General features: G+C 61.1%; 2 protein-coding genes across 3 annotated transcripts in view; both read right to left on the bottom strand.

Moving 5' to 3' along the window:
* Nucleotides 1-71: 71 nt before the first annotated feature.
* On the bottom strand, nucleotides 72-4,857 carry HPS1 (HPS1 biogenesis of lysosomal organelles complex 3 subunit 1). 2 transcript variants are annotated; one of them, XM_075423544.1, is made up of 17 exons: nucleotides 4,546-4,857; nucleotides 4,317-4,459; nucleotides 4,027-4,135; nucleotides 3,716-3,876; nucleotides 3,531-3,633; nucleotides 3,338-3,445; nucleotides 3,185-3,257; nucleotides 3,006-3,073; nucleotides 2,261-2,428; nucleotides 2,010-2,186; nucleotides 1,871-1,938; nucleotides 1,615-1,737; nucleotides 1,448-1,512; nucleotides 1,117-1,262; nucleotides 907-1,020; nucleotides 685-767; nucleotides 72-403 (listed from the first exon to the last, which is right to left on the bottom strand). In XM_075423544.1, exons 1-17 carry the CDS (start codon nucleotides 4,846-4,848, stop codon nucleotides 241-243), a joined length of 2,175 nt encoding a protein of 724 aa, XP_075279659.1. In that variant the 5' UTR covers nucleotides 4,849-4,857; the 3' UTR covers nucleotides 72-240. The 2 variants fall into 2 exon arrangements, with proteins under 2 accessions (XP_075279659.1, XP_075279660.1); XM_075423545.1 differs by having other exon boundaries at nucleotides 3,185-3,254.
* A 431-nt stretch (nucleotides 4,858-5,288) lies between these two features.
* Nucleotides 5,289-23,661, bottom strand: part of HPSE2 (heparanase 2 (inactive)) — a 112,778-nt gene continuing 94,405 nt past the window's right edge. The window contains exons 7-12 of the mRNA XM_075423546.1: nucleotides 23,412-23,505; nucleotides 20,942-21,048; nucleotides 19,786-19,900; nucleotides 6,909-7,054; nucleotides 5,804-5,950; nucleotides 5,289-5,721 (exon numbers count right to left, since the gene is read on the bottom strand). Coding sequence (XP_075279661.1) covers nucleotides 5,556-5,721; nucleotides 5,804-5,950; nucleotides 6,909-7,054; nucleotides 19,786-19,900; nucleotides 20,942-21,048; nucleotides 23,412-23,505 — 775 coding nt within the window. The 3' untranslated portion in view covers nucleotides 5,289-5,555. The remainder of the gene's footprint in view (nucleotides 5,722-5,803; nucleotides 5,951-6,908; nucleotides 7,055-19,785; nucleotides 19,901-20,941; nucleotides 21,049-23,411; nucleotides 23,506-23,661) is intronic.

Below are 23,661 nucleotides of genomic sequence, written 5' to 3'. Positions count from 1 at the left end.
TTTGCCAACAACCTCCCAGCCGCTCTCTCCATCCATCCCTGGAGGGTGCTGGGTACCAGCAAAGCCCGTGGGAGTGGGGAGGCAGGCAGCAGGAGCCCTGGCTGGGCTGGAGGATGGGAAGGCTGCCCATGGCTGCCTGCAGGCATGGCTGATGGTGCACCGACACCGAGAAAGCAGCCCAGGCGCCGGGAACACCCTAACACCCACTTTAATCTCGGCCCCGAGGTGGCTGGAGGCAGCTCAGAGCAGGGGGATGCGGGAGGGCTCCCAGAGGCGTCGGGCCAAGTCGCAGGCCTGCTGGACCACGAGCTCGGAGGGGATGATGCCCAGGTGCACAGTCAGCAACTCGTAGCACTTCACCACCTCTGCCTGGTGGTTCTTGCTGTAGTAACGCAGCAGTTTCCTGGGAAGGAGAAGACAGGGGGCTAGGCAGGCACAGCGCAGACTGACACCTCCTTTCTAAACAACCTCCCCTAGAAAATCCCTGGCAAGGACACAGTGCCCGTCCACCTGCAGGACCACAGCACCAAGCTGGGGAGATGTGCTGGTGCAGCCCCGGTGACACCACAGCACTGGTACCACCCTGCAATGACATCCTCGTGAGGACAGCATCGCTCATGGGGACCCCCGTGCCAGCACAGTCCCAGACCCCGGTTCCAAACCGCAGGGCTGGGGACTGCTCACCTGTAGTAGTCTCCTGCCAGCATCCCGATGGGAGCAGAGTCATCCGAGAGAATCGGCACCTCCATCACCTCCAGCTTGTAGCCCTGGGGAGAGACGACAGAAGAGGGCAGGAGCAAGGAGGGGACTACCGAGCAGCTGGAGCCTGCTGTGCCCACAGCCCTGCTCCCTGCCCCCAGAAAGTGCCGGGGGAGAGGGGCTCACCCCCTTCCCGGCCCCACGTACCAGCTCGTTCTCAAACCAGAGGAAGTAGGAGCAGCAGTAGTCGCCATCCTGCAGCATGAGCGTCGTGTAGCCCTTCTGTAGGTATCGCCGGGCCAACGAGATCAGGGACCAGACCTGGGGGACAAGGAGCACTTGAAGCCTGAGCAGAAAACCCTCCAACTGTCACCCCCTCCTGTGGTCCCCATCCCACCCCAGCCCCAGGGGCAGTACCTTCCTCTTGATGAAGGCGGCCAGGGGGCCCTTGCCCAGCTCGGAGCTGGACTTCTCTGTCATGCTGAGCGATGGTGCCATCATCTGCCCGGCTGTGCGGTCCACGTAGATGAAGTGCACCAGGCCAGGAAAGTCCTCCAGGTATGTGGTGTGGGTTAAGGGTGTCCAACAACTTTGGTGCCTTTCCAGGACAGCCCCTGAGCCTTGGGCAAACCGCTTTCACCCACCACACCCTCCCTTTGAGCCTGGTGCTGCGGGGACAGGGTCTCTTCTACCCCCCCCAGGGACCCCTCCTCGCCGGGCTGGGCTCCCAGTTGCAGAGATGGGTATGACACCATGGTGATATTGCGCCTGCTCTTCACCAGCAGAAAGTCCCGCCAGTCCAGCAGCTTCTCCCTGCCAAGAAGAGGTGCGGTGAGAGGCCGGGACGCCCCAAGCCCCAGCACAGCTGGGTGTGGGGCAGCCCCCCAGGGATGCTGGCCACCCCCAGGTACTCACCTCATCAGCTTCTGGGCACGGTCCCGCAGCCCCTGGGACAGGCTGGGGCCAGCGGAGGCCAGGAAGAGCTGGCGGTACACAGAGCAGAGCTGCCGCTTCACGTTGGCCACCGCCTGCAGCAGCCTGAGTCGGGAGACATGGACGGTGCCCAGTTTGGCCCTGGGCCCCCAGTGCCGCAGGGACAGCCGCGCCATCCCCCAGGCTGGGAAAGGGCCCCACCTGCCCCGGTGACTTTCCCTGGCCACCCCACACTCACTCCAAGGAGCTCCCAGGCTCGCTCCGGGAAAATATCTTGTTCTTGAAGTCCACCCAGGCGTTCTGCAACTAGAGAGAGACAGGGCTCAGCGTAAGGCTGCGGGGACAGCGGGACAGGGTCCTTGCGTCCCCGCTCCCACCTGGATGTCCTGCCCACTCAGCTTCTTCACAAACTTGTCCATGCGCTGCCGCAGCTCAGCCAGGAACGGGTAGGAGCGTGGGGCTCCTGCCTCCGGCCCCTCTTCTAGCTTCCTCTCCAGCACCAAGAAACCATCCAGCAGCTGGTACAAGGTGACAGCTACCTGGCTTGTGGGGCCCTGCCGGGGAGAGGAGAGGTGGGTCAGCCAGGACCCGGCCCAGCATCGCTTCCCTCACCTTAGAGGCAGCTCACCTTGGTCAGGAGGACAAGGGAGATGCCCGGCCAGAGCGGGAGGCAGTGCATGGTGTGCGGTAGCAGAGGGCAGTAACCTTCCCGCAGGCTGGCGTCCAGGAAGATCCTTCTGGGGTTTGAAGCTTCAGAGACCAGAGGCCCCAAGGTCTGGAGCAAGTCCTCTGCCATCTGGGGAGAGAGGGGAGATGCTCAGCACCCTGTGGGGACGAGACAGGCCGCTCTGACCCGGGACACTCTGGGGACACACAGCAATGCCCTGAAAGCTACAACCGGGCATTACTGAACAGAGGGGACTGGAGGAACCACACAGCAAAAGTTCAGCAGCAAGAGATGTGCTCAGGGACACCAAAAGAGCAGATAGAGGAGAAGCCACTTGCAAAAACACAAGTTGCAAACGTCTTATGCCGAGGCCAGCAGTTGCTTGCAGAGCTGCAGAAGAAAGCAGCCCAGAAAGCCCAGAGGCAGCAGAGGGAGACACCAGACTGCTCTGAGGCAGCCCGGGCCCCTCTGTGCTGACAGCTCTGGACAGGGAGACCATAAGCAATGCCCCAGAGAGGGTGGTCAGAGCCCTCACAGGGCTATACCCAACGTGGGGGACGCGGGGTGCATCCCCAGTCCTAGGGCCTGGGACACCCACAGCTGCGGCCCAGCAAGGGACAAGTGTCGAGGACCAGAGACCGCAAAGAGCACCAAGAGAGGCTGGGGAGGCGTGGAGCCAGGAGGGACTGTGGGACCCCTTGCTCACCTGGACATCTGCAGCATCTGCCTCTGCGGTGTCCAGCATCTCAGCGCCCTCTGACCAGCTCTCGCTGCCTGCAGTGAGCACAGGGCAGGTCACCCTCCCCACCACCTCCCCACACAGCGCTGGAGCCTCTGCAGGGCTTGGGGGTGCGGGGCTGGGCTGCTGCCCGGCTGGGTACTCACCCGTGCTGTGCGTGCCCGGCGAGGGCTCTGGCGTGTAGTAGACCTCGGGCATGGAGTGATCATCTGTGTCCTGCTGGCGAGAACGGCTGAGCCACTGATGCAGGCGGCCCAGCCAGTGTCCCAAGCCTGTAGCTCCCAATCCCAGGGACTCACCTGGTCATCTGAGTCCTTCACCGCAGCTCCGTGGGAGCCAGGGCCACTCACGGGGATGCTCTCGCTTCTCTTGGGTTCCTGGGGGTGCACCTTCCCTGCCACAGGCTTCTGAAAAGAGGGGAAAAAAACTAAGCCCTAGTCACCCTGCAGGGCAATGCCAACCTGCTGCCGCCCACAGCCTGCTCTGGAGCACCTGGGGGCCAAGCTCCTCCTCGGCGCTCTGGCTGGGGTACAGGTCCTGCACCAGGAGGATGAGGATGAGCAGGTCAGCGGGGCGGATGGAGCTGGCGTTGCGGCTGTGGGCCAGAGAAGGGAAGGGTCAGCCAGGAGGGCAAGCGGCTGTCCTGGGGAGGGTGGTGGGGCCAGGGCCAGGCGCACCTGGAGTAGAAGGCCAGCAGCTTGGTGTGCACCAGGAGGAAGGCATGGCCCACCTCGTCCCCGCCGCGCTCGGTGCTGGCATTGATGTGCTGCACGACCTGCCGCTCCAGGAACTCGATGCACTGCTCGCACAGCTGAGGGTGGATCAGCCGCTCCACGGCCTGGGGTGCAGGTTGGGGGGGAAGGCTGCTGAGCCCCCCCAGCCCCGGGGGCAGGTCCTCAACCCAAAGCCCTTCCCGCGTCCCAGGACCCTGTGCAGTCTCACAGCCCTAGGGTGCCCCGAAAGCGAGGGGCACACCGGGGCACGGTACCTCCACCGCAAAGCTCTGGTCCTCTTCCCGCAGGCGGCTGTAGGTCTCCAGCAGGCCCCGCAGCAGGCTCCAGACACGCTCCCGCTGCTCTGAATCGGCCGGCCGCAACCTGCAACGGCCGCAGAGCGTCAGCCGGGGGGACGGGCACCCCCAGCCCCAGCCCAGCGGGCGGGGGGTCCCGCTGCAAGGAGGGGGGTCCCTGCTTGGAGGCGCCCACTCCCAGCCCTCCAGGGCTGCACGGCGGGGCTGCCGGCGGCTGCCCCGGCGTGCCCGCCCGGTGTGCGGCTCACTGCTTGCGGATGAGGTGGGAGTCGAGCGTGACGAGGCCGCAGTGAGCCTCCACCAAGCGCCGCAGCACGAACAGCGTCCGGCGCAGGTCGTCCTCGCTTTCCGTCTCGTCGCCGTTCACCGCGATGTACAGGCAGTCCCCGAACTGCAGCCGGCAGCGGGGTGAGGCGCGGGGCGGCCGGGGCACACCGGTAGCCCCGGTAGCCCCGGTAGCCCCGGTGCCGGCCCTACCATGTGCAGGACGTGGAGGTGCCGCCCGCCCTCAGTCGCGAAGCAGGTGTAGGTGTCGGCGAGCTTCTCCAGCAGGGCGGCGGCGGAGATGATGAGGGGGGCGAAGAGGGTGTTGAGGCTGTCCTCCAGCGCCGGGCCCTGCGGCACACGCTCCCGGGCCAGCGCCCACGCGTGACCGCGCACCCCCGCCCCGTCCCGCCCCACCTGCCCGGCGCCGGGCGGCCGCAGCCGGCGGAGGAAGGCGGCGTCGGCCCAGTAGAAGAGCAGCTCGGCCGCGGTGCTGGCGATGAGGACGCACCGCATCGCCGGGCCCGTCTGACGGCGGCGGGGGGGGGACCGGGACCGCGCGGCTCCGCCCGCCCCGCGCGCTTCCTGCCCCGCCGCGCGTGACCGCCGCGCCCACGCGCGCAGCGCCCCCGGCGGCCCGGCGCGGCCCTGCACCCCTCCCGCCCCGCTCCCGCCCCGCTCCCGGCCCGCGGCGGAGAGAAGACGCCGGCGCGGTGTACAGCCCGACTTTATTACACCTCCGGCGGCGCGTCCCGGCTGCCCCCGCCCGCCACGCCGCCCCTCTCCCCGGGCACGACGCGCTCACGGCCCCGCCGCCGCCGCCGCGCCCCGCCCGGGGGGCCCCGCCTCCCGCCGCCCCGCTCCGGGCCGCATCGTTTCACTGTCGACATCCCCAGCCCGCGGACCGCCGACCCCCGCCCCCCCCGCCCCGTCTCCCGCCCCGCCCCGCCCCGCAGCACCCCCGCGCCGGTGCCGGCCGGGCCCGGCGGCAGCAGAGGGAGCTGCTTCCATGCAGTCGCTGCGCCGGGAGCGCTGCCCGCCGCCCGGGAGGGCGCGGGGGAACCGGGGATCCGGCCGCCGGGAGCCGGTCGCAAGGCGGGAGGGCGTCCAGGGCGTCAGGAGGGGATGCTGGGCGCCGTGCCCGCCCGACGCGGCCCTGCTGCGGGGCCGTGCGGGATGCCGAGGCGGCAGCGTGTCCTGGCGGCGGGAGCGGGGCCGGTGGGCTATCGGTACCGGCAGGCCAGCGCGTTCACGTTCTTCACCACGTAGAAGCTCATGGTCAGCGGGGGGATGACCAGGGTGCGGCCGGCCCGCAGCGGACGAGGCTTCAGCTCGGGGAGGGTCCCGTCGTCCACCATGGCGAGCGGCTGCCCGTTGAGCTGGACTGACCTGCGGGACCGCGAGAGGGTCAGGGTGGTGGCGTCGAGGGCGGGACGGCGACGGCAGCCCCAGCCGCCGCCGTCGCACTTACCTGGAGTGGAGCCCGTCCTTGCCGTAGGGCTGCAGCAGGTACTGGTGGACGATCTTATCCCGCAGCGTCCCCGCCAGCTTGATTTTCTTCCGGGAGCGATGCAGATTGATGATGTAAAGGGTGATGGAGCCCCGGACATAGTTGTGGCTGCAAAGGGGAGAGCGGGAGCTGAGGGCAGTGCTGGTGGTGTGCCCCGGGAGCATCGCCTCCAAGATGGGGTCTGGGGGGCTCTGCAAGGACTAGCCTTGTGCAGCCATCCAGGGGGGACGTTGCCATCCCGGCTGCCCCTCTGTAGGGAGATGCCACCTCCCCATCATGAAGCCTGGCTCCGTGAGGACGCCTTTCCAGCCTCTCTCTCCTCAGCCAGGGGTGGCACAGCTCAAGGGGGTGGTGGTCCCAGGGCAGCCCCCCTCCCCAGGCCTTGCAAGGAGGAGGCTGAGAATGGAGGGAAGCTCAGTGCGTGAGTGGTGTCTGCCCCCACCGCCCTCGGCCCCTAACTGACAGGTCCAGACACTGATCCTCTGTCCCTGCCTCATCAGGCAGCCCCAAACAAAGGCTATAAAGCACTTTGCACCTGTCAGTTACTGGACAAGGTTTCCTACCGAGCTGGAGGCATGTTGAAAGCATCTGGACTGTGTAAAGAAACAACCTCTCCTCCTCCACAATAGCAACTTGTGTCTGCGGAGGAGGTGGCCGCCCCTCCCCACTCGCTGGGGCGCTTTCAAAGCCTTTATCAGCGAAACAATAACCAGGCCGGGCTCCCCGGCAGCGCGGCCGGCGGGTAACCTGACCGACCGGGGGGCCTCTCGTGTGAAATCCACTCCCTTGATCTCTGCTACCGGGGCTGCCCAGCGGCCGCTGCACCAGCCCCGGCCGGCCCCGTTCCCAGGCCTGGGCTTGCCACCACTTTCATCGGAGGCATCACCGTTCCCGAGCGCTCCTTCCACCGCCACGGCAGCATCCAAGTGAGTCCCCTGGGAAGCCAACCTGCCTTGCCGGAGCCAAACCCTGGGCTCCTGCCCCAGCATGTCCTCAGTGGTCCCCATCTCCCAGGGGTCCTGCTTATGCCCCCCCTGCAGTCCCCAGCCCCCCTCACCCCGCTTACTTGTGGTAGCTGGTGCAGTGGGCGTAGATGCGGAGCTTGTCGCGAATGACCCTGCCAGGCCGGGGCTTCCTCTGGAGACCGGCCACGTGGATCGCCAGCACCTTGGGACCGATGAGGCGCTTGTAGAGCAGGGACAGCCAGTAGTCCTGGGGGCAGAGGGGACAGTCAGCAGCACAACGGTCCCCCCGACTCACAGGGAGGAGGGGCTGGCTTCCCTGCTTAAATCCTAGCAAAATTTTGGCTGTTGGGGTGAAAACGCTGTGCACCAGACATCTGCCTTGGGGTGAGCTTTTTCTGTGTGGTCCAAGCCAAGATGGCATCGCTGTTTCCAGGAAAGAGATTAAGGGAGGAACACATTGCTCTGCCCACGCTGAGAGATGCCGATACCCTCTAAAGGAGCTCAGCTTTTGGCTGGGCCGTGGAGCGCGGGCAGCAGCACGGATGCCCTCGCACCTTCCCACGGACCCGCACATAGCCACGCCGCAGACCTGTGCACCAGCTCCAGCTGACGCACATGGGACAGTGATGTCTCTGGAGCGGGCAGGTCACCCTCCACCACACTTCTACACGGGGCTGGAGCACACCAGACCTGTCCCGCTCTCTCCAGCTCTGTTCGTGGCACGCTGGCTTTGGTGACTGCTGAGGGTGCTCCACTTCCCAGAGGCACTGCTCCCATTTTAGAGCCTCCTGTGGAGTTACGCACCCATGAGCACAGCACGGGGAAGCCAAGCACTCAAGAAATAGGAAATGTTCAGCCCCTACACACATGCGTTAACGATGCAGCCTTTAATTACGTCACCACATACTACTTTTTCCCACAGGGCACAGCCTTGCTCGGCACACAGGATGGGCCCCAAGCCCCGGGGAGGGAGGTGAGGCTGTGCGGCCCCCCCTCATCCGCCGCAGAAGCTGGGAGGTGTGCAGTAAATGAAGCAGGGTTGTGGGAAGGGGAAGGGGAAGGGCAGGCGCTCGCCTGCTCTTCTTCAGGATGGAGCTCTGTCCCTTCCGCTGCTCTGGGCACCCCAGGTGATGCCACAGAGATGAAGGCTCTCACGCTGCTTCTCTGGGTGCTGCCTGTGGGTGTGCTGAGCACCGCCTGGGTGCTGCGGCCCCTTCGCACACACGAGCACTCTGGATAAACCCCCTCAGCGCAACCCAGACTGGCTGCCCCAAGAGGGACCGTGTGCCCCAGGGCAATTGGGATGACCCACCAAGCCATCGGTGGTGGAAACCCAGCAGCGACAGCGATGGGGCATGGAAGGGAGGAACAAGGTCTCCAGGGCCCCAGCCTGCAGGGCAGGATGGGCAGGTGGAAGTGCAGATCCCTCATGCAGGTACAGGTGTCCATCCCGCGGGTGGGGAGCCCTCACACAGCCCCTGATTAACACACATTTCTGATGAAGAGGCCAGCAGATGAAACACAGAGCAGTGCTGCAGCAGCGACCGGCACGAGGCGCACACCCACTGGCCACACTGCCAGTCCTCATCCTCTCTCCAGCCCAGCTCAGCAGAAGCTGACCTGTTCCAGCAGTGCTGGGCTCGCCCGACAAAGAGCGATCCAAACCCACTTCCCACTTTCTGGGTAAGCTTTTGCCACAGGGCTGGAGGAAAAGCTGGCTCCTGCCCTCCTCTCGCTGCTTCCAGCCAAAACCACGAGGCCTTGTGCCACACCGGTCACCGGAGGAGACGCACGGGTGAAGGGAGAGGCTTGTGCACCCCGAGGAGGCTCAGCCCGCGAGGCCAAAGCTCCCGGGGAGGATAAGCTGCAGTTGCTCAATACAGCAGACGTGTGCAGTCCCTGTGGCGTGTGCCACCATCCCCGTCCCTGCCCCGCACTGTGCTGCAGGGGCTGTGCCAGCCTTTCCCCGCCGCAGGAAGTCGTGCCAGCCCACTCCGCTCTGGCTCACGGCTGGCAGGAGAAGCGGTCCCCGGCACACCGCCATCTCCCCAGCGAGCAGCGCTGATCAGCAGGCATCATTAGATGAGTAATTACTCGAGTTTACGGGGAGGCATGAGGTGAGCACGGATTGCAGTGTTTAGCCCCATGGTCGTGCATTAAAAATAAATGAGTTCAGTGCCCCAGGCTACCTGCCAAGCTCAGGCTCTTAGGTCTTTCTAGCAGCCCCCCTGGGGTTTCTCGCCTCCTCTCCATATTTCCACTGACAAGATGCTGCTTTCGTCCACAAATTATGGGAGTGACAGAGGCCAGAGGCTTTGTGGCCACCCTTGAAATCTCCATATGGGTCTTGGCAGCTGTTTTGCAGTGGGCTTGTGATGACCTCATCATGATGGCGAGCTGGCACCAGCAGCTCCAGCCTACGGCTGAGCAACCCACCCCTCCGGGCAGGGTGGTCCCCAGGGCTTCCTGCTTTGATACCAGCATCCTTCTGCTCTCTAGGCTCAGCAGCAGCAAGGTTTGCAATGTTGGGGTGCAGGAGCTGCCCAGCTCCACAACACGCCCTGGTTTCTGCCAAATCTCACATCTCAGCATACACTCTTCGCAAGGGTGCTCTGACAAAGCCCATTCCGCTGCAGAGCTGGGGGAGCTGAGCCTGGGGCTCCTGCTGTGGTGGCTCACAGGCAGAGCTGTGCCGTTTAGCATCTCCTGGGCTAGGCACAAGGAGAGATGCTTGTCCTCTGGGAAGCGCTGGCCACATTCTGTGAGCTTTTGATCTATCTAAGGGTACACAGCTTTTCTGAGAAAAAATGTGCGGATGCCACCAGATGGGTTAGGCAGCCAGCAGCGATGCAGGGTGAGCTGTTCTGCAGAGCGTGAGATGGCCACAGCTGAGCATAAAGTACTTCAGTGCCGGCAGTGCCCCCAGGGCAGCACGGGAACCAACCTGTCCCTCCAGCATCTGCAGGAGGCGAAGGGAGAGCAGTGATTTTACCTTGCCTTGCTGGCAAGGCTAGCTCCAAAGTCTCTGTTTCAAGAAGGATGTGGAAATACCAAAGAGAGTTCAAAGCAGGGCCAGAAAAACGACCCGGGGCTGGAAAAGGCGCCGTACAGTGCGACCTCGAGGTACTCAAGCTCTTCAGTTTACTGCAGGGAAGCACTGAAGACAGCTTCAGCTTTTCATGTCATCGCAAGCCTGCTTGTGGCAGGGGCCAAAATCATGCTACTTGCAATAAATTACCAGGAGCTGGTGACACCGAGCATTTGGATGATGAATTGCATGCACACCTAGCACGACGGGATCAAACCCACCGGGTGCGGGCACTTCCCCCAGCTGGGCTGGTGCTCTGGGGCTGCTCCTGCCACTGGCATGAGTGAACTGGGGTTGCTGGGCACCTGCAGCTACTGGCTCCTGTTCAAGTGGTGACCAGCTTGGGAAGCAGTTGCTCTTGAAACCCAGCTTGGCTGCAACAGGGGTGGCTTTTACAACGATCAGTGACCTCTCCCCAGACCCCCAGCTGCAGCTGGCACCCCTTCCTATACAGTAGTCCCCCTGCGTGAGCGTGGCCCCCAGGCTGCCAGCGCCCATATGCCCCTTGCAAAAATGAGCGCCCGCCTTGCATCCCAGCGGAGGCAGCCCTGGCAACCCCCAGGGAGATGCGCAGCTCCGACCATCGCAGCCACAGAAAGAATTTGGATTTTGGAGTCACGGAGGGTTCCCGTTGTGAGGGCTGAGCCAGCAACACAGCTGTAGTGGTAGGGGAGGAATAACAGACAAGAATCTGGTCTGCTATTAGTCCCCTGGGAATCGAGGGAGCTTTCTTGCTTTAATTACTTTGCAGACCCATTAAGCAGTGCTGCCACTGCAGCCCTCCGCACTGCAGGCGAGGAGCACCTGAAGGCAGAGCCGTCCTGTGCCTCAGGAGGTCTCCTGGCCGGGACCCCTGATTTATGGGCAGGAAGGGTGCTTGTCTGAAGTGAGCTGATGTGCAGAGCTCAGGCCAGCCCCATCTTCTGAGCACCACGGGGCCAGTGAAAACCCACGAGCTTATCACGAGATGGGGAAAACCATAGGGTCCCACTTGATTTCTTTCTACATTTTAATTCCTTGCAGGAGCTTTTAGAGACTTCAGCTTTTGGAAACAAGGCTGATTAGGCAGACCTTCAGACAGACCTATTAACCAGACCCTCCCATCCCCAGAGCCATTAGGAAAGGCACAGGAGCGTATCTCCACGCTCTCTCCTAGAGGCAGCAAAGCAGCTTTACAGTCCACCTGAGTTTGTTCAATCCCATGTTCACCACATGTGAGAAGACATTGCCATAACCAGATAACTGGAGTAACAGAGCTGTAGCCCTTCGGTCTCCCAGGGGCTGTAACCTGAAAAGGCAGCCGAACTTCAAATGAGCGGGCTGCCGACCCTGGGGTGCACAGCCTCCTCCGACTCGGGCTGCTGGGTCATGGCTCTGTGTCCCCTTGTCACCAGCATCATCAGCTGGCTGCTGCCTGCCCTCCTCCTCTTCCTCTTGCCTATTCCTTCTTCTGAAGCTGCCCAAGCTCTTCCTCCGTCCCCCAGGCATAGATTGCTCCATTCCCGCACCTTCATCTGCACTTTGCCACAGTCCAAGCAACTCATGTGGATGTAAGGGCTGGCTGGTCTGCCTTCCCATACACCACGGGAGAGAAAGCGTCACTCTTTTATCCCTCTGTTGAGCCTGATGGCTCGTTTTTGGCAAAAACATCTTCCAGAAAAGTAGTGACTGTGGCTGTGAGGGCTTGGAGAGATGGAGAAGCCGTCACTTCCCAGGGAGTCTGTTCCAGCGGTTAAACATCCGCACTGTAACAAACCCACTCCTTATTTTCAGCTTGAATTTGTCTGGCTTTGGCTTCAGCTTCCAACCAGTGGTTCTTGTTCTTTCTTTTTCCAGTAGATTAAAGAGATCCTCAGCATCCAAAGCATTCTCCCTGCGGACATCCTTACATCCTGTTCAAGCCACGGCTGGTTGTTCCTTCAGCAAGGCTGGACTGATGACGCTTTTAACATTATCCCTGAGTTTTATGTGCTTCTTGGACTGTGGGAGTTTGAGGCTTTCTCACCCAAGTCCTGTGCAAGGTCCTGTGACAAGCAGAGCGGGACAGAGCCTCTCCACAAAGGGAACATTTGTTAGTGTCAAAATGATCAACTCTGGGAGTGGGCTGTGATGTTGTCTTCACGAGCTCACATGCACCCATTCTCGGGGACATGAGCTGTTTGCCATTTTGCACGCGCACCCTCCTTGTGTGGAGGTCCTGGAGAGCTGGGGACTTGGGTGAGTGGTCTCTTACAACATTTGCTGTCTTTATGCTGTACTGCAGAAATTGCCAGTGTGCCCTGAGCACCACGGGGGACATTGCAGAGAGGGTCTATGAGCACACGAAGGGCCTGGAAGAGCCTTACGGGGAACAAAGCTCCTCCTAGTCCCAAATGAGGGGGCTTCAGGTGGACTGGGCTGCCGGGAGCCAGTGGCATTGGCAGGGGAGGACAGACCCTTGCTTTGGTCCAGGCACCTGCACCTGTCAAAGGGTTGGCCGACGTTGCCCAGTTCTTTCCTTGCTTAGATTCAGTCCCCGCAGGTGCCCACCACCAGTCCCCCTGAAGCTGCTGATGTCTCTGCCTGGGTGACCGTTGCTTTCATTGTGTTGATCCTCTTCCTTCCTGCTCTAACGGCTGCGAGAGCCTCATCTCACGCCACTGTTTCCTGCATTGCCTTCTGCCTTCACATCTTCCCATCAGCATTCTCTGCTGGCAAGCGGTCTACAGCTGAAGTGTGACACGAGGGGCTACCAGTCCTGCACCCCAGCGCCTTTCGGCTAAGGAGGGAGAGGAGAGGAGAGGAGAGGAGAGGAGAGGAGAGGAGAGGAGAGGAGAGGAGAGGAGAGGAGAGGAGAGGAGAGGAGAGGAGAGGAGAGGAGAGGAGAGGAGAGGAGAGGAGAGGAGAGGAGAGGAGAGGAGAGGAGAGGAGAGGAGAGGAGAGGAGAGGAGAGGAGAGGAGAGGAGAGGAGAGGAGGCAGGCACAGGGATGGAGGGCAGTGGGACATTAGCCAGTGCAGGAGCAGCTCTCTAGAGCAGAACAGTTGCTGCTGCGGCCACACTGCGCACCCTGTGTGCTTATGGTGGCTTATGGCAGGCTGGCTCCTGTCTGATGCTGTGGGCTGAATATCTACTCATGCTTAGGGAAAGAACACTGGGTCACATTTTGCAACAGCTCTGCAGTAAGTCCCAAAGCACATGGGGACAGCCAGGAGAGTCACCCCCATCCCAACCAACCTACTAATGTGCGTGCACCTACAGGCTTGGAGAGCAGCATCCTCATCCACCAGTGCCAGCAGCACCACAAGATCTGTGTCTGGGCTGAGCGTCAGCCACTAACCCTACAGCCCAGGGTCTCCCCCAGCTGTGCCAGCAGCACAACCCATCAAGCCTCCAACAAGCATCACGTCCCTGCAGCCTTCAAGCCACTGCACCCTTTGCTCAGCCTCTCTGCCTTGTCTCTGTCTCTTCTGCTCTTTTTCTCCATCCTGGAGAAAGGCCAAACGCTGACATTAAGGCAAAATTCCAGCTGTGGGAGTGGCAGCCACAGGAATCGCTGCTGGGTGCCGGTGGCACGGAGGGGACAGCCTGCCCGGGCACTGGGAAAGTGATGTGTGGGAAGTGGCCCCTGCCTACTACTGCCCTTCGCAAGCCAGCCCCCAGCCAGTGGCCTCCACCTTCCTGGGGAGCTGAGCAGATGGAGGAAGAGCCAAACCCCTCTTTTGTCATCACCTCTCCCTAACAGGGTCCAGGCGATGGAGGCCGCAGGAAGGGAGCAGAGCTGCTGGATCAGAGGGCTTGGAAACCAAATGCAATTTCTTTGCTCTCTTCCGTTCTTGTATTGCTTTTCACCAGGATGCTAATTCCCTCTGCTCCGCCACCCTGTCCCACCTCCTCTGCAGCCCCAGCATGGCTCTGTCACCAAGGTGGGCAGGTCTGTCACTAGCACGGTGCCTCTGGGAGACGTGGGCAGTGGCTGTGTCCATTCTTCCAAGTACCAACCACTGCTGCCAGTCCCAGCCGGTGCGTGTGTCTGCCCCAGTCTCTGGTGCGGGAGAAGCAGCCTGGCTCTGGGTCTGCAGATGTCCTGCAGCTCTGACGGGTGGGTGCCAGAGCTGCTGGCCGCAGCATGGCTTTGATGCATTTGAGACTCCAAGCATATGCGCTTCAGAGATGTTCTTTATGGTGCACTGAGAAAAAAAGGCCCCTTAACCCGCTGTGACAGCAAGCAGAGTTTAGATGCTTTAAATCTGTCCCCTTGTTCGCAGATAAAATGAGCCTCAGGGCAGACTTACATCTCCTGGAAGGCTGAATGCAGCCGGACTGGAGAGAGCAGAGGATGCCGCACTCCTTGAGACATGGTACAACCATGGTTGAAAGGACAAGGCAGCGGAGGGGATGTCCTGCTCCGACCCGCTTCAGACACTTGCGCTGAGGCTGGCCGGGAGATTTCTGCAGGGCACATTCTCCACTCTGCCCTTCAGCAGACCACGCTCTGGCTTGACATCTCCTGGGGCAGCCTTTCCCCCTGACACACCTGAACCGCCCGGAATGCCACCCCTCTCTCCCATGGCCAGAGTGAACGTCCACGTCCCGTACAGACAGCTCCTGCCCGTCCTCACCTCTCCCGCCCCTTCCCTGTCTGCAGGCATCGCTCCCGCTGGCGCCAGTGCTCCAGCGTGCGGGGCAGATGGGGTGCCAGACACCCGCCCGGCAGATTTATGGTCATCAGGAACAGTTTCCATGTGTGTGCGAGCTCCATTGGACCCACTCCATCTCCCCACCCTTTGCCACTCCCAAGCTCGGGATCGTGCCTCTGCCTGCACGGTGCACGGCACGCTGCAGCCCGAGCTCTCCCCGACAGCGACCCCGAAGCTGAGGGTCCCTGCCGGGGGGGGCAGCAGCCGCAGTCCTACCCCCAGCAGCTCGGCCGGCTGCATGTGCGCAGCGTGGTGACTCAGTGCCGGGCGTGCAGATGGGCCGGCACAGAAGCAGGGATGAATTCCCCCGGCCCCGCAGCCAGCTGGCCGTCCTCGGCGGTGGGAGCACGAGCGCTTGCGGGGAACAGCCCTCCGTACACTTCCCCCTATGGATGTTGGGTCTCTTCGTTGCCTCTGGACACTGCCCAGCCCAGCAGCCGGGCAGCCACTGGGCGAGCGGATGGCAGGGTGGGGATGGGCGCAGGTGGGCGAGGACCTGGCCCCTTCGGCTCTGGCCTGGGGAGGGCCCCCTCCCGCGCAGCGCAGGGGCGGGAGAGGCACCGTCCGGGGAGACGGCTGGGACCTCCAGCTGCAATTAGCGGTGCCTCCAGCCAAGCCAGCTCAGCTAATGAGCGCACTGGGGAGCGTGTACGTGCAGCGGGCAGGAGCACAGCTGGGGGACCCGCTCCTGCCCCTGGCACCCAGAGCAGCACCGTGGCGGTGGGCCCCGTGCCACTGTGCACCTGGGGCTCAGGGGGCCCAACCTGCAGCCCGATGGGGAGGTGCTCAGGACATGTGGGGCAGCTGCTGCAGGTACTGAATTCCCAGGTGCAGCCCAAGGGCACAGCTCACACCGCGGCTCTGCCCCGGGGACCCCAAGGGATGCTGGCGATGGCCGCAGCCTGGCACTGAACTCATTCATGCCAGGGCTTTTATGAAAAGTAGGAAGGGGACAGGTCGCTGAGGACACACCTGATACAAGCCCAGTGTCCTCCCTCCTCCAGGACAGACAGTAACCTTCCCATCGAGCCCCTCAGTGCCTTTGGGCTAAGCAAAGGAGGTTGAAAAATCACCCGCAGCATCCAAGCATCCAGCCACGGCACCATCAGGCACAGACCTCCACACTGCTGCAATGCTTTCTCAAGGACGCCATCAATCCACAGGCAATATCATACTGTCTTCTACTACCACAGCTGAGCAGGCAGCCCCTGCCATCGCCTCACCCCGTGATCCCTCCGGGCCTTTCTCATGCTGTGTATGAAACTTCTATGCAGAAGGGAAGTTTTAGCATCTACTTAACCCAGCAGAACCAAGTGTCTCACCATCTACAGTCTTTAGCAGAAGGTCCAAGAGGAGCCACAGTTATCGGCAGGTGGAAGTCTGCATTTCAGCTTTGGCTTTCCCATGGGGTTTGTGTTGCTCGGGCTCTGCCTAGAAATACGCCCAAGTTTTTCCACGCGTAGGTATAACCTTACAGCACTGTGCATTAAGGGAGCAGAAATCACTACCAAGGATGGATAGAAAAGAGGCGATGCCATGAGAAAGAGCATGCAGAAATGTCTTTAACATGCTCTAACAATCTGAAGAGAAAGCTCACACCTACCTGCGGCAGTCTCTCCAACGAAACAAATGCATTGCATCCCTCTGGACTATTTCAGAGTGACATTAAGGAAAGAGAGATGGAGTATGTACACTGGGGGCCTGAAATGAGCCTAGAGCTACTAAATGCCAGAGCAGCATTTCAAAGGCACTGCCCTGTGAAGGGTGAATATCAGTGCTGCTCCTGCCCTCCTTCCCTCTGCTCCTCACTCCCACACACATGCACGGATGGGTTGAGATGCAGGCAGGCAGACTGACGTAGCTGCAAGAGGCTTTATTTGAAGGGCTTCTCAAGCACAAGCCCTGATTATTATACAGCTGGCTGCCCCAATCACTCGGGAAGAAAAAGCACTCCAATGATACATGGAAAACTTATCTTTAAAATAACAAGGCATTAAAACACTTGAGAGCAGTTGCATTAAGGTCGGCAGGAGCATTTCCATTCCCCAGCCTGATCGCCCCCGTGCCCAGGCCAGGGAACCTTGTGTCACTCAGTTTCTCCTGACTGGGTCCCCACTAGTCCAGCAACAGCAATTTGTTTCCTTGGATCTGCACCTCAAAGGAGGCTCAGAGAGACGGCCTCGCCTTCCCCTCCGCAGCGCCCGTCCCCTGCACGGGACGCTGATGGCACCACCTCTGCGGAGAGGGTGGACGGGCAATTCTGGCAGCCAGGATGGGCACCCAGAGCCGCTCTCTCATGGGTGAGGAACCTGGATGGAGGCACAACTACCCCTTGTAAAACGCCCCAGAAGCCACAAAATGCTGCGTAGCTCGTGAGACAGTTGTGTGCGGAAAGCCCAGCAGAGACGTGAGCATCTCCCTAATTCCTCCACGAACCCGCAGTGCCCCTTGGCCACGCCGCTGCCGGCTGAGAACATTTCTGAGGGGGCAGGCTGCATTGCACCAGTAAGGCACTCAGGTGCAAAGCCAGGGATGGACCAGCTCAAACCTCCGCTTTCAAGGTTTCGCTGCATCCCTGCCTGCAGGCAGCTATTCCCAGGTGCTCTTGCATTTCCCACCAAAATGGCCAGCGTTTACATGTTTGTTTTCAAGCCAAGGCTGACCCTCTGAAAACGCAGAGCAAACCCCACCAGGCTGCCTGGGTTTGCTGCCCAGCGCCTGCACGCAGAGAGCGGCCGTGCTCTCTGCCCGCCTGATGCACCAGCACCCCTCGCTAGCTCACAGCATGGTCCACGGCAGCAGCTGGCATCTTGATGTACACAGAGCTGTGCAGTGCTTTGCCTGCTCCTTCTCCCACACGTCACAAATCCCCCCAGTGCCGCAGTCCCCTGGCAGAGGCAGCAAGAAACGTGGGGATTTAGAAGCCGACGCTCCCGCAGCAGTGCCCACCAAGCGACCTCCGTTATCTGCATTCCCTGATCCACATAAGTGGCACCCAAACCACATTTTACAAGCTTCCTTACCCCTTCGCTGTAACATGCCCTAGCAGAGACAGCACTAACATAAGCAAGACCAGCAGCATCCAAGGGGCCCAGCCGAAGGACAGAGAAGAGGGCTCCCACGGCAGCAGCAGAGTGCTTGTACGGCGATGGACTCCAAATCATTTGGTTTTATACGGGAAGTTCTTCAGCAGAAGGATGGAGGGCTGTATTTGCATTGCCGCACCATCCCTGGACCATGCAGGAAACTCTCCCTGGACCGTGCAGCTCCCCAGAACCTATGGACACCACTGTAAAAGGCTCATCTTCAGCCCAGCATCCCGAAACACACCGTCCTCTTATCTGACAAGCAGGGATCAGCAGCGGCAGGGGAGGAGGTGCAAAGGCTGCTACAGGGATCCCAGCCCTGGCTCCCTGAGGAGCTGCCAGCCGGAGCCGCAACTGATGCTGCGGTGGTGCGGCCCTTCTCTCAGCAGACAGCTGCCTCACGCCCAGCCCGTGTGCGGAAACCCCTTTGTCGTGGCAGCTAACGAGCAGATTGTATTTCACAGCGCTGTGGCCCCGCGCAGGTACGGCCAGCAGCTTTCATCTCCCTGATAGCTCCCACGGGAAAAAAGCCGCCCTGCAGAGCAGGTCATGGTCTGGTCTCACTGGGCTCTTTGGTGTTTGCAGCTTTTGAACCCTCCATCAGTTTGCACCTGCCAGTAGCTCTCCTGCAGTTTGTGCAGGAACACGGTGGTGGGACGCGGGAGATGACAGGTAAGCACTGAAACACGTGGGAGGGCAAGGGAAGAGCCATGAGGGGGGTCGCATCTAACTTATGGGGAGAGTTATCTAAAAACACAGCAAAATCTATTTTAAAGACCTCCATTGTGTTTAACAGCCTGGGGTTTATTCCTCAAACTCCTTCCCTGGCTTTAATCCCGCTCCTAACTGCACGCCTGCTCCAGCCACACCAGGGCCACTGTCCCCACTGTGCTGGGAGAGCTGGTCTGCACCCGTCCAGCCAGGAGACACTCGGGGGGGCCCCGAGGCCCTGGGGAGGGGTGGGGATGTGGCTTGGCCAGGGGAAACTGGCTCTTGAGAAGAAATCCATCAAGTCCTTGCCACAGGCTGAGATTCATCTCAAACCAAGTTCAAAGCCCCCCAGGCTCCCCACAGTCTGGGGCCCCGGAGCTGGTAGGTTCGCTTGTCGGAGGGGTTTATGCAGGAGCAGACCAGAGTGCTCCAGGAGATACCTGGAGCAGCAGGGGACTGTGCTCTCCTGCTCACTGGTTTGCTCTCCGGAGCCACCGACTAGGCATGCTGGGGGACTCAGCAGAGCCCTCATGTTGCAGACACCTCCCGTATCCTCCCCTGAGTCTTGGGGATGCTGCTACGGGAATGGTGTTTTCACCAGCTGAGTAGGCAGAGCCAGCCGAGACATGGCTCCCTCAGCCTCTGCAGCCACCCCTGAGACCCAGCGCGGTGTCAAAGGCAGGTTTGCAGCAGCAGGGTTGTGCACCTCTTCGACGCAGACCCCCAGCCTGCTGGCAGTGTCTCCTGGGTCATGGACCCATAAACCCCTTCCAGGAGAGATGCAGAGCACCCACCCACTCTGCATGGCTCTCCACTTACAAGGCCGGGTATTTACTTGCCACCCCTAAAAAGATGAAAAGGAAACCTGTTACTTTTAACAGGGTTTTTCATATGGTTTCTTTATCAGCACCATGTGTGCTGGGAGTCCCCTGTTGCCCAGGTGTTTTCGAAGAACAAGGGATGTTGCGGGGTGCTGGTGAGAACCGCTGCTCCCTGTGAAGCCGGGAATGCACTTCAAATGCCCTTCACCTCGGTTTTTAGAGATCTGAAGTGGGGTGCTGAGGTTGCAGCTCACCACTGCCGGTCCGCCCGCCTGCCCCATGCCATGCCTGGCCCTGCCACACGCCACCCTCCGACTCCGCAGCCCACGCTGACACCCCTTGGTGGCACCAGTCTCCCCCCGTGCTGCCAGCCCTGGGCACCAGATGAAGTCTCAGCTACAGAGGCAACGCTCTCCCATCTGCCTCCAACATGTTGCGTTTGACATGAACTAATGTCTCCTATTAATCCTGCAAGAAACACATCTGGAAAATTTCATTTTCAAACAGAGTTCGAACACGCCACAAGGAGAGAAACCTCCCCACAAACGAGCGGGGAGCAGCCAGCGCCAGCGCGATGCCCCCAGGCAGACCTACCGGCAAGGGGTTGAAGTTCTGGTCCACCAGGTGGTTGTGGCCGTGGTCGAGGAAGGAGTGCCGTACCACCACGTCGATGCCCTGGCTAGCCAGCAAGCCCAGCGTGTTCAGCCACCTGGGGATGGAGGGAGCAGAGTCAGGTCACGGCGGAGGGACCCCCCGGCCCCGGCGGCACAGCCATGCTCCGGCACACGGCACTGCCTTTGTGCACCTGACCTGGCGCCTACTCCCAGCCCCTGAGCTGAAGCCTTCAGGTGCCCCAGCTGCGCCCATCTTGCATGTCCCGACACCGTGCCTGAGCCCCTGTGTACACCCCAGCGTTGCAGCCCTACGCCCAAAGCCTGGGGTGCCCCCCCAGCCTGCCAGCACCCTGCACCCACCATCTGAGCCGTGGGGACCGGAGCACTGCAGCAGCCTGTCTCCTCACACCCCCCAGGCAAAGTCTTCACCCCCCACAGCCTGCCATAGCCCAGATCCAGGGATGTCCCTGCTCCTCCCTGCACAGCCCAGATAATCTTCCTTCATCCTTCATGATCGCAGCCAGCTCTGACGATGTGAACTGCGGCTTCGCAGCAGGATGCCCGTGCCACAGGGCTGTGCCAGTACACAAGCCCCAGGAGCCAGGAATGGTTGTGGCTTTGAAGAAGGAGAGAAAATGGTTTCCAGAGCAGAGTCCTGCCGAGCACTTCCAGCGACTGAATGCACGCAAGGACGCGTGTCTGTAGCCTGAACCAAAAACGCAGAGCGGAAAGCGGCCTGGGCAATCCTGAACTGCCAAGTGAGGCAAGCCTGTTGGGATGCCAACCCTGGGTCCTGGAGCTGGTGTGCCTGGATCACACCTCCTTTCCATGCCTGTGCCCTGTGGGCACACCATGGGTACCCACTGGGATCCCAAGCGGTCTGCGCCTTGCTCTACTTCTCTGGGTATACCTGAGACTGGGTCACCTACAGGAAAGCAGAGCTCAGGAGGGGCAATAGGGATGCTGCGGAGAAAATAACAGTGCCCAGGCTGCTGGGGAATACCGAGGGGGAGTACAGGTGGGGTCTCAGGGCACAGAGCTGGCCCTCTCCCGGCTGCAGCAGCTTTGCAGCACCTCAGCCCGTGGAGCCCATGGGGGTGGCAGTGCCCTGGTGCCAGCGAGCCGGCGTGACTCACAGGAACCCGGCCGCATAGGAATCGGAGAGGTTGTTCATGCCTCCAGCTGCGGTCACGCCAACACCTTCCAGCCAGATCTTCTTCCCTGGTGTGTACGTGTTCACTACCTGTGCGGGAGACAAAAGCAACCAAAATGACTGCCATGAACCTGTGATTTAAAGCCAAGGCAGACACCTCCTGTGCTACACCCTGGGAAGGCTTTGGTAACAGTGCTGGTGGGCGGTCAGAGCTTGCCTGGCCCTGGCATGGTCACTCGGTGTTCTCACCGTGGCTAGGTGGTGGGAGACTCTTCCTCACTCTCACCTGCCACTGCCACACATACACTACCCATCTCCAGAGCTACTCTGAACATGCCATCCCAAACGTGCTCTCATACTCTGAAACCTGGACCCTGCTCTTTCCTCGTGATCTCCCCACGCGCTGTGTCCCACAGGCTGCCCTGCCATGTCACCTCAGCTCTCCATGTCCCCATGCAAGGTGGCTGCCAGCCCCAAGGAGCACCCGAGACCCAATGGCTCTGTGGCATGGGAGCACTGGGACACTCACTGAAGCCACGTGGAGGAACGGCGGGCACTCAAGAAGAAAGAGGTGAATGCCCCTGGGGTACAGGTAGACCCAGCTCCATGGCTGAGCAGGGGCTGCTTCACCACCTGAGGGGTCCCTGGCACAGGCGGGACATGCAGGTCCAAGCATGCTGGCCTCCCCCTTACAAGGCTCCAGCCAGCAGCGCAGACACCCGTGAGATGCCAGGTGGGATTGGAGGGCTTGGATGGCCGGAGCTGCTCTCTCCCAGCAAGAGCAATCTCCAGCACCACACAACACCCCATCCTCTCTCTCGCAATCCCACTTCTCCAGGCCAGGCGACGAGCTCCCGCAACCAGATGTCTGCAAACTCAGCTGCCCGAGGAGCGCTCCGTGCAGCCTGATGGATCCTGCCCCGTTAGTGAGGAGCGCTGGAATGCACTGGATGGACTGGGATCCCTCAAAGATGTTAAATACGCCAGCTCTGGGCTGCCTCCCACTCACAGCCTGTGAGAGTCGACATCGCTGACTGAAGCCCCAGAGGTGTTGGCATCCTGCCTGTAATTATCTAAGCCCGCCACCTTCCTCCGTCGGAGAGGAAGCAATAAAACAGGGAAGTGGACAAGCCCAGCTGCTCTAATCAGCCCCGGCAGGATGCACGGACTCAAAGCCAAGCTGGAGGCTATTAGCACCCAGCGCTGTGCTTTTGCTCAGCCACTGGCATTCCCGGGAGAGCCCTTCCCCAGCCCTGCCCCGAGTAGACCAAATCCTGCCCTATGGGTGTGAGGGTTCCCCCAGCCCATGCTGAGGGCAGCTCCCTGCTGCCTCTGGTCTGTGAATGGATGGGGTCCCGCTCCCTTCCCAGTAGATTCCTGACCTGCAGCAGAGGTGGAACACGTGCCACCACTTTTGGTGGGGTATTGTACCCCCAGTGGGAGCAGGGTTGGCCTGTGCCTCTCGATTGCCCCCGTGCTGATGCCACCGGCCACCTGCCATGCCTCTCTGCAGCAGGAGGATCATCCATACGTGTGGATAATTCCCAGCTTGTGCCAGAGGGCTCAGCAAGCGGCTCCTCTCCTTCAGTTTTGCTGTGCTGACCCTCGCATCCCCTTTCCTGTGGCCTCTTTGAATTGTTTACTCATCCTATGGTGCAGGAACTGCAACAGTAAGACATTGTGGTGACCGGTATGGTATGAAAACCTAGACAAGACAGATGAACAGACATCTCCTCTAGTCCCTAAAGCCTTCCCTGCTTACTAGGTGTTCCTTATTTCTTCTAGGACTGATAGCTGAGCGGGCCGGTCATGGCCCTGGCCCCCATATCAGCCAATGCGGGGGGACCCTGAGAAGCCCCCGTCCCCTGCTCAGTTGCTAGAGATGTGAGCTGGGTCCTGCTGACCAGTGGTGAGAGGAGCAGTCACTGCAGGCTGCGCTAGCCAGGCAGAGCCGTGGGTTCTGACACAGCTGGGGTTTATAACACAGTCAAAACATCATCATCAGGGAAAAAAACCCAGCACTGGCTGTGCTCTTGCTGGTTTGGTACCTCCTGGTTGCTCCCTCCTCACCTTTTCCTCGGGAGACAGTTTCAGGAATGGACGGATGGGAGATTGGAAAGAGCTGGCTGCTTTAGAAAGCCTTTGCATGGCACTGTCTGCCCCTGCCCCGTGCATCCAGCCCACGTCCCGGCACACCTGCACAGCCCACACCACGCTGCAGCCCATGGCCACGTCCCTCCCGACCCACCAGGCACCGCGATGCCTGGACTTTCCTCCACCCCCTGGGTGAGGGCTGGAAGCACAGCCCCCCCAGCAGCTGCCCTCCATCCCTGCCCCACGCCCGCTCCCCTGGGAGCGTGCTGGTGCTGAGGCCAGAGCCCCGGCCATGAGCTGTGCCAAGGCCAGGCACCGCGGGCACGGTGCACCCTCGCAGACCCTCTGCACTCATGCACCTTCTGGATTTTCCGGATCTGGTCAGAGAGCGTGTCTAACAGGCGCGTTTTCAGGAAGTCCGTCACTTTGGCCACTCGACCATCAATGTAGTAACTGGAAAGAAAATAAGAAGAGTAGGATCAGACAGCTGGGAGTAGCTCTGGCCCGAACCACTTCCTCCTGCCCTGCTGCTGCCCCACGCCAAGAAGCCTCCTCTGCTCCCGGGGAGTCCCTGCTTGCACCCTGCCCTGGCCCTCTGGCTGTGCCTGT

The sequence above is a fragment of the Opisthocomus hoazin genome, chromosome 6, assembly GCF_030867145.1.
Source record: "Opisthocomus hoazin isolate bOpiHoa1 chromosome 6, bOpiHoa1.hap1, whole genome shotgun sequence".
NCBI classification, from domain to species: domain Eukaryota; kingdom Metazoa; phylum Chordata; class Aves; order Opisthocomiformes; family Opisthocomidae; genus Opisthocomus; species Opisthocomus hoazin.
Note: the sequence above shows the minus strand (reverse complement) of the source record. Positions and strands in the feature narration are given on the sequence as shown.